Source organism: Acomys minous, assembly GCF_964271855.1.
Source record: "Acomys minous genome assembly, chromosome: 10".
In the NCBI taxonomy this organism is placed as follows: Eukaryota; Metazoa; Chordata; class Mammalia; order Rodentia; family Muridae; genus Acomys; species Acomys minous.
In genome coordinates this window covers 23,535,565-23,551,801 of record NC_140491.1, presented here as the reverse complement: position 1 = coordinate 23,551,801, position 16,237 = coordinate 23,535,565, and the positions used below count along the sequence as shown (strand labels likewise).

At 37.0% G+C, this 16,237-nt stretch overlaps 1 protein-coding gene across 1 annotated transcript in view; it reads left to right on the top strand.

Moving 5' to 3' along the window:
- The first annotated feature begins 1,326 nt into the window (after positions 1-1,326).
- The window catches only part of NCAPG (non-SMC condensin I complex subunit G), a 34,131-nt gene continuing 19,220 nt past the window's right edge, over positions 1,327-16,237 (top strand). The window contains 11 exon segments of the mRNA XM_084798056.1: positions 1,327-1,585; positions 2,340-2,543; positions 3,144-3,372; positions 5,261-5,406; positions 5,678-5,762; positions 6,778-6,970; positions 7,443-7,592; positions 10,114-10,254; positions 12,030-12,153; positions 14,149-14,232; positions 14,509-14,688. Of these exon segments, the coding sequence (XP_084654182.1) occupies positions 1,475-1,585; positions 2,340-2,543; positions 3,144-3,372; positions 5,261-5,406; positions 5,678-5,762; positions 6,778-6,970; positions 7,443-7,592; positions 10,114-10,254; positions 12,030-12,153; positions 14,149-14,232; positions 14,509-14,688 (1,647 nt within the window). The 5' untranslated portion in view covers positions 1,327-1,474.

Below are 16,237 nucleotides of genomic sequence, written 5' to 3'. Positions count from 1 at the left end.
TTTCTCAGAATGCACACATTCTTAGCTTGTTTTTGCTCCCAGTAAGTAACCCGATGTAATGGCCTTGAGTTAGACATGTTGATTTCAAACTGCAAGCACTCCCACCACATTCATCACTCTAACCAGCAATTAATTGCGGATCTATACATTTTCAGAAACTAGGAAAGGAGAATAATTACTGAACATTCTTAGGATGGAATCCTATGGCACCCTGTCTGTGCCTCAATTTACTCATCTTAAAAGGAGATAGAAATAAGCCAGGTGTGGTGGCGCACATCTTTAATCCCAGCACTTGGAATGCAGAGGCAGGAGGATTGCTGTGAGTTCCAGTCCAGGGCAGCCAGGACTATTACACAGAGAAACCATGTCTCGAAAACCCAAATACCAGAGAGAGAGAGAGAGAGAGAGAGAGAGAGAGAGAGAGAGAGAGAGAGAGAGAGAGAGAGAGAGAGAATAAAGCGCTTAGAATGATGTCTGTCATATGGAAGAAGCAAATAATTTTGTTATTAACATATATGGACAAAGCTCATAAGCAATACAGACTAAAAAGGCCAATTGTATTTATGGGTATTTCTATAGGTGCTGGTTAAAACACGAAAAACAGTGCTATAACACTCATTCAGACATTTACTCATGTGGATATATATAAAAACCTGGATGGTGAAAATTAAAGAGTACATTTAAAAAGTGATAGGGGAAGGAGAAATGCAGGGAAGAAAAACCTTTCCCTTCACCCCGAGTCTAAGTTCGTTGAATTATAATTAGGCTGATATAAAACTAACCGCGAGGAAACAAAACACAGGCACAGGATTGCCGGATGACATGAAATAAGAGAGATCAGATGACCGAGGCATGAATTCGGTAGCTGTGTATGTCGGGATTCACCCGCCAGGAGCGGAGACCGTGCTCTCACCGCGGCTTCTGGCACGTGCCGCACTCCACCACTTCAAATCAGAGAGTTGAAAGCCTGGCGCGGTGGCTCACACCTTTAATCCCAGCACTCTGGGAGGCAGAGACAGGCGGATCTCTAGGAGTTCGAGGCTAGCCTGGTCTATATCGCGAGCCCAGGACAGCCAGGACTACAAGAGAAACCCTGTGAAGAAAAACAACAACAACAACGACAACACCCAACAACAACAAAAAGAAAGCTGAACTGCTACTACAGAACGGCTCCCTGACTCCACCACTTCCGGTCGCTCCCACGCCTTCCTATTGGATAGGGAAAGCGGCGGGCCACACCCCAGATGCATGCGTCCCAGCAGTGAAGGGGGGGCGGGGGGGAGGCTATCAGCTCTTGTAGAAGTCTCGCGAGATCTCTTTCCCCCACCCCACCCCCCGCGAGAGCGGTTTGAAAACTCTGGCGGTAACCACTCCCTCGGACGAACGCGGGCCAGCCTGGGGGAAGCCGAGGGAAACTGAGTCCTGTGCGGATCGCGAGCCGTAGGCAGCCGCAGGCAATCCTCGGCCCAGCGCCATGGCACCGGAGAAGAAGCGGCTTTCTGTGAAGGAGGCTTTTCAGCTGGCGCAGCAGCCGCACCAGAACCAGGCGAAGCTGGTGGTGGCGCTGAGCCGCACGTACGGCACGGTAAGCGGCTTGGCCTGGGCTCCTGCGCTCCGGGGCTCAGCCGTTGATCGGGATTCGCGACGTCGGCCGCGCGGAGCCTCCAGTCTTGTCCAGCCCCTTCCCTGGGGTGTGTGGTGGGGGCGGAGCGATCCGTCCACCCTCTGGTTTGGCTGAGACTTGGAGACAAGTTTTGGACAGTCGTAGTCGCCTTTATTTTGTTTGGGTGTCTCTAGTTCATTGCAGGGAAATCCGACCGAGTTGTTTCAGCCAGCTGCTATGGTTAAATCAAATTCATTTCACCAAATGTGAAATCTTTAGGACCTAGTCTTTCCTATTCATGTTCATTGTGCATCGGGGTGGACAGCGGATTTGAGCAAGATAAGTTATTTTGAAGTTCAAGAAAAGTGCATATAAACGTGATTAAGCATATGTGAAAGTAATACCGGAAGGAAAGCTGCTGGATGTTAGGAAGGCCTAAATAAAGCAAATACATATATTGTTGATTTTGAGTTATTCATGCCGGAACTTGATTTGCATTAATTCGGCAAGAAGAACATCGAGAATCCAAAGGTCTTGAAAAATGAGATAATTTTTCATTGTCCAACTTTATGCTTTGGTACTTTCTCAGAGGTGCAAATTATGTGCTGAAGAGAAATGTGTGCAGATTTATTTATTTCTCCTTTCTTGGTTTGGATAATTTGTTGCTGGATAGTAGTGTTGGGAATAGAGAGTTTTTATTAATGGAGCTTATGGACGCATTTCTTCTGCCTTTCAGACAGATGATAAAACCGCGTTTCAGGAGGAGTTTGTTCATTACCTTAAATATGCTATGGTGGTGTATAAACGTGAGCCTGCTGTGGAGAGGGTCATAGACTTCACAGCCAAATTTGTTACTTCATTTCACCAGTTTGATCAGGAAGAAGACGACGAAGAGAAAGATGGTGGCATTTTAAATTATCTGTTTACTTTTCTCTTAAAGGTACTGTGAAACTTTGGAGGGAAGTAATGTAATTTGGCCATGATGTTTGTTATTTAGCACAGTGAAATATCATCTATAGAGAAAATGTATGTGAATAAATCCTTTATAGAAAACCCTAATAGTAATTAAAAGATAACTCTAGCATTACATTTTAACTGTTTATATTTTCTTACTTTTGTTGCAAATGTTTTCTGCATTTAAGTGAAAAATTCCTACACAGGGATATGCTTATTTTGTGACATAGCAAATATTTTTCTGGGTACATTAGATTATAAAGTCTGTCTATATGCAGTATAACGTCTCTACAAGTAATGAGTTACTATTGTCTTTATTTTTATTTTATCTGTGTTAGGATTAAACGTAGGCCTTTACACATGCTGGTCCACTAATCTACCTATGTTTTTACTGTGTTTGAGACAGGATTTCTTTAAGTTGTCCATGCTGTCCTTGATCTTAGTGTTCTTTTATCTGGCGTTATAGGCCTGCACTATAGACCTGACTGTAATGCCAATTGGTGAATTTTGAACATGGAGTTAAAATGATATTGGTTATTTAAGAATGGAATGTGACTAGGAATAACTTTTGGTTTGTTTTGTGTAGTCTCATGAAGCAAACAGCAGTGCAGTCAGATTTAGAGTATGCCAGCTCATTAATAAACTTCTTGGGAATATGCCAGAAAATGCGCAAATTGATGATGATGTGTTTGATAAAATTAATGAAGCCATGCTTACCAGATTGAAAGATAAGATTCCAAATGTAAGAATACAAGCGGTTTTGGCTCTTTCTCGACTCCAAGATCCCAAGGATGATGATTGCCCGGTAGTTGATGGTATGTACAATTTCCTAGATCTTGTTTCAGTATGTTAACTTTGTTCATTTTTCAGCATTTGGATTTTATGTGTGTGTATACATGTGTGTGTAGGTGTGTATGTTTATGTAAAAACCAGAGATTATAGTCAGATGTCCGCCCAGGAATCCTCTTTCTTTACCCCCAATACTAAAGTCACATGAGCATGCGACCATGCCTGCCTTTTAGTAGGTACTGGTGATTGGAACATCAGCAAGTACTCTACCAATAGTGCTGAATTTTTAATAATTAGCTATATCAATCAACAACTTAAAATGAGAATATTATTAGTACTTCTAACTCTGCTTTACTCATTAATTGTATCCCTTTCTTCCAGAGATAGAGATAACTACAGTGAATTTTGAATTAATTGCCCTATTTATATAAAAAGTTAAATGTTAAACAATCATGTTTGTCTCAGTGTTAAATTATGTCAGCTATTTTTTTTGTGTGTGAATCATCTTATTTTTTTTGTATCTTTCTTTACCTCAAAATTATTCCTAATTTTAGCATTCATTTGGATGATATGTTTTTATTTTTGTTATACCTTAATGTTTTGTTTTATGGAGTTTATTCTGCATGGTGATGGCCCCTGTGGTTGTTTGTTTTAAAAACAGCGTTAGAATCAGTGTATGATGGTGTCATGCCTTTAACCCCAGCACTCTGCAGGCTAAGGCAGGCAGATCTCCTGAGTGTGAGGCCCGACTGGTCTGTGGCATGAGTGAGTTCCAGGACAGCCATGGCGACACAGAGAAACTCTATCTCAAAAACCCAACCGAACCAAAACAAAAAAATCCAACGTTAGGATTTTTTATGCTTGGCTTTGATGCATAGATTAAAGGATTTGTAGAGTTATAATTAGAAATACATGTATGGTTCTACTTTATAGGTTAAAGAATTTTAAAAAGTGATTTACTTACCTAATATTCTCAGTAATGGGACATAAAAGTCTGTATTGACTCATCTTTAGTTTTAGCTCATTTTAAAATTTGCTCTATTTACTATATGTTATTTTTACCCATCTTCATAAATTTAGGAGCTGATCATCATGAGTTAAGGATTGAGAAGTGTTATTATTAGGTGACTTTTGTAATGTTAAACAGAGTATACTTAGACAAGTGGGTAGTAAAGTTTAATCACTCAGTATGGTTTCTGGTGAGGTCTAAAGATCCAATAATCAGGTGTGGCACTACTGCCACTAATCTGGCACACTCTTTTATAGTCTATTACACATGTGAACCTATAACACTCATTCTCAAGATTAAAAATATAAAGTCAAATGTGAACCTTCACAGCTTCCCTTCTGAATGGCTGTTGTAACTGTACAGAAGTTTACTGAGTTGTATGTATAGTCTTTGGGTCTGGTTAATTGCAGGGTGTGATTTGTGTGTGTGTGTGTATGAAGTTTTTAATAATAAAGTTTAAAATAAATCCTTACTTAAAACCATATCAACTTAAAATAAATTGCCTACTCTAATCATTTCCTGACTTTTGGGGTAATTTTTAATTTTCTTCTTTCTTCCTTTTTATTTTTGAGACAGAGTTTCTCTGTGTAGCCTTGGCTGTCCTGGACTTACTTTGTAGACCAGGCTGACTTTGGGACTCAGTGATCCACCTGCCTCTGCATCTCTTGAGTGCTGGGGTTAAAGGCATGCACCACCACGCCCAGCTCATTTTTAATTTTCAGTTATACTGTATTTAATAACTTTAAATTTTATTTTCAGAAGGAAATGCTAATTTTTTTGTTGCTAAAGGTGAATATGTAAAAGTATCTCTGTTATTTAAAAAATGAAATATAAGAATTTCGACATTTCTAAGACCTAAAGAACATTATTTATGTTAAAATGTATTGCTTTATTTTTTTTTTTAGCATATGTTACTTTGATTGAAAATGATTCAAATCCAGAAGTTAGGCGTGCGGTGTTATCCTGTATTGCACCGTCAGCAAAGACTTTGCCAAAAATTGTGGGACGTACAAAGGATGTAAAGGAGTCTGTCAGAAAGCTGGCTTATCAGGTAAATACGTTCAGTATCTTCTGTAGACATGTTTTTTGAAAGGTGAGCCATTTTGTGGCATTTTTGGAAAGAACTTGGTAACAATGTTTTTGTTTTTGTTTTTTTCAACTAGGACTTGAAGAATATAGGGAACTTAGGTAGAGCATTATTGTATTAAACATATTAATAGACAATTTAAAAAACTGAGTGTATTCACTGAAGAATACAGTATTCATAAGTAAAACATCTGTAAGGTGTATTGAGACCAATGGCTACCTTGTACCTTTTTAAGGTGTTAGCTGAGAAAGTTCACATGAGAGCTCTGTCCATTGCTCAGAGAGTACTGCTCCTTCAGGAAGGCCTTAACGACAGATCAGGTAAGAGAAACATCTTTGTAAGCTTTGCATTTGGAAGTTAGACTTGAATTTAGTAGTTGTCATTTCCATAGGTTTGAAGAAACATTGTGTGGCTAAAGACCTTGGTATTCTGAAGGAACAAGGCATGTCTTTCATACTACTGTGCTCTAGGGAGGGAAGACTATTCTAAATCCTATGTAGTTACTTCTGCAAAAATCTGACAGAATCATCCTTAACAGTATTGTCCTGTTTTTCTATAACTTAACATAAATGTGCCTGTGAATCAGAAACAACGAGGAATGAACAGACAGTGTAATGCCCCACCCTCTCATCTGTTGAACTAAAGAATCTGCTTATAGGAAGGATGTTCTAAAAATTCTTGACTCTCGTGAAGCCATTTAGTCGTAGTTTTACCAAGAAAGCAAACTTGAATTTGTATTGCCAGAGGACTGACTCCGTGCCCCTAAATCAGCAGCTCTCAACTTGTGGGTTGCAAACCCTTTGGGGGTCGAGGGACCCTTACACAAGGGGCTCCTAGGACTATCAGAAAACACAGATATTTATATTACAGTTAGGACAGAGTAACAAAAATAATTTTATGATGGTGGTCACCACAACATGAACTATATTAAGGGTCACAGCATTGAGAACCACTGCCTTAAATGATAAAAATAAAGTTTGTTTAGTGAAGTATGTTCTGATTCACCACTGCAAATAGTCAGGTAACAAGTGAAAAAATAGATCTTAAATATTCTATATGCTTGATGGTCAGTGAGGAGACAATATAAAGAATTCTCTCAATAGGCTATATAGGAGTTAGGTTTTATTGTTGAGCTTCCATTTGTATTTTGAAATAAGCATTACCATGACTTTAGTAATACTGTATCCTTTTTGTTAGCATGCTTTGTTCTACCTGTAATCTATTTGTATTGTAAAATCAGTGTTAATGATTTAATAAAAGTTGATTAAAATGGGGATAATACAGGGGAAAAAAAGGTCTAGGGTACATTGTTCACCTGCTTTAAACTCTCACCAGATGCTGTGAAACAAGCAGTGCAGAAGCATCTTCTCCAAGGCTGGTTGCGTTTCACTGAAGGAAGTATCTTAGAATTGCTTCATCGGTTAGATGTGGAAAATTCTTCTGATGTGGCAGTCTCCGTTCTCAATTCCTTATTCTTAGTGACTCCTCTCAGTGAGCTAGTGGGAGTTTGTAAAACTGATGATGGCAGGTATATAAAGACTTTATTATTTAAATTGTACAGAATATTTAAATTGAACTTCTGAAATTAAAATTAATTTTTCTTTCCTGTATTTTCAAATTTCATCAGCACCTTTTATCTGTCCCTCTTTTTCTTTAATAAATGTCATTTTTCCCTTTGGTACAAGGACTCATTACTTTTATAAGATATTACTTCAGTTGTGCCCTTTCATTATGAAGGGTTTTGCATTACATCCAATGTGAAAGCATTCCCAATATGAATTCTTGCCAAGTTAGCTCATTTGAAGCTTCCTCTTTGGCCTTTTCTTAGTTTAAGTTTTTTTTTTCTTCTTCTTTTCATTCCTTTTTGGGTGGGTAAATTAATGACTTAGTAATTAGAAGGCTTAGTAATTGAAAGAAATTTTGCATCTTATTTCCATTCTTGTTCTGTTTTTCAACTGCATGTAAAGGTAATGCTTTCTCTTATTCTCCTCTAAATGAAGGAAGTTGATTCCTGTGGAAACATTAACTCCTGAAATTGCTCTGTACTGGCGCACCCTTTGTGAATATTTGAAATCAAAAGGAGATGAAGGTGAAGAGTTTTTAGAGCAGGTTTTACCAGAGCCTGTAGTATATGCAGAATACTTACTGAGGTAAACTTTTTTTTTCTTATATTGTAACTTACATTGAACTGTACTTTTGCTTTATATACCAATTTCACAGTCCTCTTACTCAAAGTCATTAGTGGAAACAATTTAGAAACTATTTTTGTATATGTGGGTATAAATGGGTATATATACATAGAATGTTTCTGAAGAATCTGTTCTGTGGTTAGTATACTGAAAGTGTACAGAGTCAGGGCCTTACCATCCCTGTCACAGTGACTCAGTATTAGCAGCTGATTAGTGTGACTTTCCCTGAAAAATTTTCACTGACTTTTTCTTGAATTTTATCTAATGTGCCTATAGAGCAAAAATTTTAAAAGTTATTCTTTGTAAGCTGCACAAAAACACTAGTTTTAGAATCAGAGGGTGGAGATGTTATGGCCAGTTTTATTATAATGTAAGTCTATTTCAATTAATAACATACTAAAAATGAAATAAAACAACTTATATAACTTTAAAGTTTTATTTTTCTAAATTATTTGTTTTAATATATGGGCTGGCTAATTCTATGTCAATTTGACACCAGCTAGAGTCATTTTGGAAGAGGGAATCAGGTTTTTTACATCCATGGGGATCCAGGGTTGGCTGAGGTAGGAGAGAAAAGTTGGTGAGAAGGAGGGTCCTAAGGCTTTAGCTCTAGGCATATTGGGGCTAGGAGCTGGTTGCATCTAGTGTTTTTCTCCGTACTTTAACTCTTAAACTTTCAGGCTATTTGGGGCTGCTGGCCACAGTGAGAAATTCTGAATTTTCTTACCACTTAACTGTCAGGCTGATGGCTCTGGTTGCTGTACTTTAACTCTTAAACTCTCAGGCTGGTAGCCTTGCTATTTGAGACTGCTGGTTGCAGTGAAAAAGACAGAAAGGGAGGGAGGGAGGGAAGAAAAAGAAAAAGAAAAAAAAAAAGAAAGAAAGAAAGAAGAAAGAGAAAACAATACATTCACACAAATATTGGGATTGCTCACAGATCATTCATGAACTTACATAAAGACATAGTCAATCAGACAGGCACTCACATATTTGGTGGATGGTGAATGGAGGAAAACTGAATCAACTAAAAACAACTTTTATTTCTGTCCTAGGTTTTTATAATATATTTGAAAAAATTACCTCATCCAAAAATAGAATCATTACATAAAAAGGGAGTTACAGTAGGACTATTGATTCTAATATCTAACTAGATTTTTTGTTAATTTTAAGTTTAAAGCAGTGGATTTATCTATATGCTCATTATGAGTTCAAAGCAGAAATTTTATCTTTTTCTTATTTTAAATGTATGCTATGTGTTGAAAGCAAGAGTTTTATGTCAGGGTTTTTTTTTTTTTTTTTTTTATAAAGAAACAAGTGTCTGTCTTTTCATGTATAGATATCATTTAATCTTTGTTTCTAATAGTCATATGGTCTTTCTTACTGTAATCTACACCTGGCCCTTATCCTTGGACTAAACCTAGGAATGAATATATTTACTTGATTATTAATTTGTTTCAATCTTGTCTTCCTTCTTGGTGTAATTCACATGGAGGTTCATAGAGTGCCTAACAGTTTTTGCTGTATTTCAGGAGAGTTTAAAGTTATTCGAATCAATTAGAAGCCATTATCAGGAATTATAAAATCGTCTGTAGGAAATCTGCCCAACAGAGACAGTAGTACATATGGAGGAATGTTATTATCCTATAGGCAGTGAGGGTCTCTGCCATCCCAGATTCACCAGACAAGCATGGAAAGGCAGTACAGCAATGATAAGCAGCTCTGAGGCAAAATCCTTGGGGCTTTGCCTAAACCAGGGATACACCCATTCTTCAGTCATGCACGATGGAGTGGGCTGCCTCCAGGAAGCTCTCTTTGCTTGCTTTTGTCAATCCAGCATGTGATTGCTCCCAGCAGGAACCTCAGCTAGGAAAACATCCCCACTAGATGGGCCTGTGGCCAAGTGCATTTTCTTGATTGATGGTTGATTTCCATGAGCTCAGCTCATTGTGGGTGGTGCCATCCTTGGGCAGGGTTCATAAGAACATACTGAGCAATCATGGGCAACAGGGAAATAGGCAGCATTCCTCCTGGACTTCCAGGTCTCTGCCCTGTTTGAGGTCCTGACATGACTTTCCATAAGTTGCTTTTTGGTGTCTTATTACAACATAAACTCAACTAAAGCAATATAATTTCTGCTTACTTCACTGTAAAATTATATTAAATAATATATATTCTTGTCAGAATTAAAATGTAGAGGTAAATTTATTCTTTGCTTCCCCAGTCTCATCAATCGTTGTAAACAGCTAAATAATTAAGGCTATGCATTTTCAAATCTTTCTTGAAAACGTAACATTAAATACACATACATATATGTTATGTATACATATATATATACACACACACACACACAATTATTTTTTTTAACTTTTGAACTATGTAAAATTGTTATATGTTGGTACATGGTATTACACTATTTTGTATTGCCTCATGAACGTGCTCTTCTTCTGAATTACATCTACTTTATTAATTCTGATTTGTTTAGTTATATCCAGAGCTTTCCAGTACTTAGTGAAGAACAGAGAGGTAATTTTACCTGCATTGGAAATTTGATGACAAGAGAATTCATAGGTCATCAATTGATTCTAATTATAAAATCTTTGGATACCAGTGAAGAAGGAGGAAGGTATGTCTAAATGTTAACATTTGGTCTAATTTCCTTCAGTTTCATTTATTTAGGAACCTACCTCGGTTTAATTTTTAAAAGATAATTCCTATTTTAATTGTAGCATAGCTGCCAATGATGAAGATGATATATCCTTTGGTTAATCAGGTTTTTAAAAACAATTTTTATTTGATGATTTTATACATATATACAATATATTTTGATCATGTCTACCTCAAAACTCTTTCAGCTCCTTTTGTTCCTCCTTCTACCTTAAGCACCCGCCCCCTTCTTCTCCTTTTTAATTTTTTTAAAACTTTACCTGAGTCCAGTTAGAGTTGTCCAAATGTACATGGGTATGTGGCCATCTCCCTGAGCACGGACAGCCTCCTTCCAGCTGCACCACAGAAGGAAAACGATTCTCCCCTAGTTGCTATCAATTGCTATCCTCCTCAGCTCCAGTGTAGGGAGGGCCTCAGGAGTGCTAGCCCATCCATGCTGGAATGTTGCTGGTAGGTCTTAGGCAGTTAACTATAGTCGCTGTCAGTTGATGAGCATAACAGCCCCGTCTTCTCTAGAGGGCAGCCTTATCACTCCTCCCCATACTCTGGCTAATTTCCTATAGATGAACCTATGATGCAATCAGGTGCATCTACCCTAGCCTTGTAAAACTCCTATAAGAAATTTTCTTTCCCTTTCTGTATATTGAAATATAATTTACACATATATACTTAATTAATGTTAAGATGTACTCTGAGAAGTGTGTTGTTAGGTGATTTTTTTGGTGCACAAGCATAGTGTATAAATTTAGATGTTATAGGTTAATTGTTCTATGTGGCCTTTGGTATAATTAGAAGATGACAAAATATGTGTGAGGCTGATGCAAATACAACTTTTATAATAAGTAGTAGTATGCTAAGTATTTTTTTACTATTATTGTAAAATATACATTATATACATAAACAGGTAGCAGTAATTTATTAAGTATAAAGTGTTGTATATAGTTGTATGTACTATACTCTTACATGTATGGCAATGCATGTTTGTTTATACCAGCATCACCAGAGAAATGCATTAAAGTAAAGCATTACTAGGGCTACTGTATCCTTAGGTATTAGATACTTTCTAGCGCCATTAAGATTATCTGGGACCTCCATCAGATATGTGCTCTAATGTTTACTGAAACATCATTATGTGACACATGATTGCGTATGTATGCATGTATGGATGGGTGGATACACACACACACACACACACACACACACACAATGTATATTATTCTAGTATAATTACTTCAGAGTAATTTCAGATTCTTTGGTATAAAGTATTGCAGAGAGTGCAAGTAGTACTATCTAGATGGCTTGATTCACCTGCCTTGTTTGTTTGTTTGCTGGTTTGTTAAGATCAGGGTATCAGGATAAAATTTATATGTGGATTTATAAATATATTTGCAGAATATGAGTTTTTTTTTTAAACCTGAACTCTGTATGTATGGAGTTTGTATCTATAGTTATAAGCAAAAGTAAAAACTAAGACAAATGTAAAGAGAAATGTTAGCAAAAAATGCATTTTTACGTGCCAAGATGGCTCATTAGTTAAAGGTGCCGCCTGCCAAACACTATGACTTTCATTTGATCCTTAGAACCCACAGGGTAGAATTAGAAAATTAACTCAATCTCTCCTCTGATCTTTACATTCAGGCCCAGGCATGAGTGTGCCCATTCACATACACACAGAAAAAGAAAAAAAAATGTTTTTTGTCATAGTAGTAGTTAAATAGATCTTTTTGATTACAGGAAACGACTGCTGGCGATTTTGCAGGAGACTCTTATTCTGCCCACAACCCCAATATCCTTAGTTTCTTTTATTATTGAGAGACTCCTCCACATCATCATAGATGATAATAAAAGGATACAGATTGTAAGTGCTTTTCTTTTTGATGAAGATAAGTTTGATCAGTGACATTAGTGAATCTCTTTGGCACCCTTGTCTTTGATTATATTAATGTTTGTTGTCCAACATGTTGCAAAAATGAAAAAGAAGTGTATCTTTCTCACGCACAGTGTTTAAAATACCTTCCTTTCTTAGCCTGCCTATTACTTCGTTGGCTCAGTGCAGTAGGTATGTGAGGAAGGAATGAGTAGGGTGAGTTTTTACTCATAATCATTGGGAACTAGTGTGTTGAAGTAAGACTTGCGTTGTGTATTCCTCAGTTATGGCTTGGGACAGGTTTTTAGGCCCAGCTGCAAATTACTAATGCAGCCTTTTACTAATGCTCATCAGGTGCATGATAGATATAAGAATAAATTGAATGTAGTAGTTCCAGAAATCGTTGTACCACCTCCCTCTGGGAGTGGCGTAGTTAGCAAAAAGAAATAGATGCGCATTAAATAATAAAACAAAGCAGTTTGCTTGCTGCTTAGTTGAAAATTAGTTTGCTTAAACCTCTTTACACATTCATCCTTTCTATACATTCCTAATTAGTGGTTATCTAGGATTTACTTAGTTATTCTCAGTTAGAAGGCATCCCCTTTCTGAGCTAGTGAACTCCAAGTGGCTCTGAAAGTGAAGTCATTATTATTGCTTATTATTACTTATATATTGTGTACCAAAGGAAGATTAGAGTCATCTATTTATTTATTTATTTATTTATTTATTTATTTATTACTATACAACTGAGGAAGGAGATAAGAATTATAGGCTGAAAATTTTAAATAATAGAGAATGATCTTAGGGACAGTATTTCGTTTTTACTGCATTAGGGATAATTTGTCCTTAGTATCTATATTACTTAAAATTTTGTTGCATTTTAGTCAAATAATATATCTGATTAGATTATTCAGTTTTATTGTTCAGTCTTTGTATTAGTTGCTGCCTTGATGCTTGTTACTGATGTCAACTTGACAAGATGTAGAATAAACTAGAGGACAAACCTCTGGGTATGTCTGGGAGACAGTTTCTAGATTGGGTGGGGTGTGAGTGGCACCATTTTATGGGCTGCAGTTCTGAGCTGACAAGCGAGCAAGTAAGCTGAGTACCAGCATTCCCTTTTTGCTTTTGTTTTTTACTCCAATGCAGTGTGACTAGCTGCTTCATGCTCTTTCTGCCATCCCACCTCCTCTCTGGTGGACTGTTAATTTTAACCTAGAGCCAAAGTGAACGGTCCCTTTCTTAAGTTGTTTTTGTCAGAGCAATGAGAAAAGTAACTAATACAACTAACTAGAAGCATCTTAGGGAGCAATTAGGGAAGGGAAGAAAGAGAGAGGAAGGAGGGATTGCTATAGTTGAGGGCCCAGCCTATTGAAAAGGCATGGTTTTGAGGGAAGTTCCCGCTGCGGTAGACAGGAACGTGAGGCAATTGGTCAGTTACATTTTGTTCACAGGAAATCAGAGAGATGAATCTAGTGCTCAGTTGGATTGCTTTTTCTTTTTGCCCTCTTTCTTAGCATAGTACCACAACTTGTGGGATGGTCATGCCCACATTTAATTTTCCTTAAGTTAAACCTCCAAAAACACCCTCACTGCCATGTCCAAAGGTGTGTCTCTTGAGTGATTCCAAATCTAACTAGGTTGGCAATGTGGATTAACCTTTACAAACCATTTCTTATCAAACAGATTGTTTTAAAATCAATGGTCCCAGGCAGGCAGGCAGCATTGCTTTTTCACCAGATCTCTTATTACTGGGCTAGTCATTGGAAAGAGTCATCCTGTTTCAGATACATCCTGGGAGTATCTGAAAAACACCCCAAATAACTCTCAGGTGATAACAACTCCATTCTAATGCACAATAAAGATGAATCAGTACAGTTTTTACTTAAAATTGTGTAGCAAACAGAATGTGCATTGCTTAGAATTTGATGTAGCAGATTGTAAAGCATAGACTGCAGCTTTTACTTTGAATTATAACTTTATCAGGTCACAGAAATTATCTCAGAGATTCGTGCACCTATCGTTACTGTTGCTGTTGATCCATCTGATACAAGAAAGAAAGAACTCAAAGTAAGTCTCTTCTAAATTAAAGAAGTGCTTTAGTAATGTTATTGTTTCCTCATGCTCTACTGCTTTGAAATGTTCTCATAAAGTCAAGTCATTAGGTATTACACTACAAGGGTATGTAAATTGTTCCCAGATTATAATGGATTTGTTGATCTCTGGTTCAGGAAAATGAAAGCTTATCTTTTTTGACTGCTTAAATCCCAAATCTTTAAGATATTATGACAGATTGTCATGTTAATTTTTATTTTGTGTAGATGATCAATTTCTATCTTTCTTTAGATGGCTGAAATAAAAGTTAAGCTTATTGAGACTAAAGAAGCTTTGGAAAATTGCATTGCTGTACAAGATTTTGATCAGGCATCAAAATTAAAAGAAGAAATAAAAACACTGGAAGATGCCAGAATAAACCTATTAAAAGAGACAGAGCAACTTGAAATTAAAGAAGTCCACACGGAAAAGGTTTGTCATTTTTCATATTAAATTTTAACCACTGTTATCTTTTCTAATTTATTAAACTGCCAGAATGTATTTACTTTGGAGGAAATTATGATAACACTATGAATTAAAATGAAAAGATAAACGTCTGTCTTATATTTTTACTTGTATTCGAGACAGCCTCACTATGTAGTCCTGGCTAGTCTGGAACTCACTGTGTTTACCAAGTTGGCTTGAACTAACAGATACCCACTAGTCTGCCTCCACTTCCATAGTGTTGGGATTAAAGGGATATGCTACCACACCAGGCCTGACAACAAGTACTCATAAGCATTGAGTCAACCTTCCAGTCCCAGCTTTGTTATTTATTTTCAATGAAACACTTGAGATTTAGTATTATTTGAAGGTTTTCCCGTCTTTTAACTTATTGTTTGACAAATTAATCTCCTAAAAGGATTATGTTTTTGGTCTTGAATTTATTTTAGCACATGATAGACTGTTATCAGCTTGTGACTTTTATATTTTTAAAAGCCTTGCCTTTGTATTGAACATACTTATAGTTGTCCTTTGATTTAGGGAATGTTTAAGACAGTGCTGAATAGGAAAGCTTACCATATATAAGAGAGTTTTAGAACTGATTGTGCATCCTTAACCTTTCTAGCCATTAACATATCCTAACATAATACCTCACCATCCTAGTGAGAGTGACTAATATATTTTTATAGTTTATTTATATTACATACTTACAGTCTGTGGCTTATCCTAGGGTATTAACCTTGAGAAGTAAATTTAAACAAGAAAACTAAAGATAAAGTTAAAGATTTTCAACTTAAAATATTTGGACGTTTGATGGGCTGAGGTAGAGGGAGAAGAGCTGGGTCAAGGTTAGCTTGGGCTTACAAAAGTGAGGCCCTGCTTTAAAAATCAAAGGAGCGGAGAGGAAGCGCAGTAACAAGACTGCTTGCTTCACATATGCGAGTTCCTAGGTTTGATTCCCAGCACTGTCCTAACCCCACCAGGCCCCATAAAGAAAAGGAAAGTGTTTGTAAAGGGGTCTGCCTGATTAGTAATCTGATTAATAACCTCTTTTGACTTCCTTTGAGTGTTGAGTGTCTCTTTGTCCTATTTGAGAACTATAACTATATTGTAATATTATCCTAATGTAATAGATGATGTGATCAGGAAACTAGAAATTTTATTGGAGGTATGTAATTCATACCTCGTATAGAATGCTATTGGTTTCCTCAGAGGAAGAAGCAGATTAACCAGAGATGTGAATAAAATTGTCATGTTAGATTTTTCATTGTTATGAGATGCTAGCTAAGAGGAAGAAGGAGGGTTTATTTTGGTTCATACTTGGTTTCAGAGGATTCTGCATATGAGGGCTGAGAGGGCATTGCAGAACAGAGTGGCTCCTGTCCTGACAGATAGGGAGCAGAGTGCCTATGCTGCTTGTTTATTTGTTTGTATGGTTTTGTTTTTCCTTTTTTGCCTTGGATTCTTTTTAGGCCTCTAGCCTGTGGGGTGGTGCCACTTGTATTCAGGGTGGGTCTTCTCTTCCTTCCTTAATTGT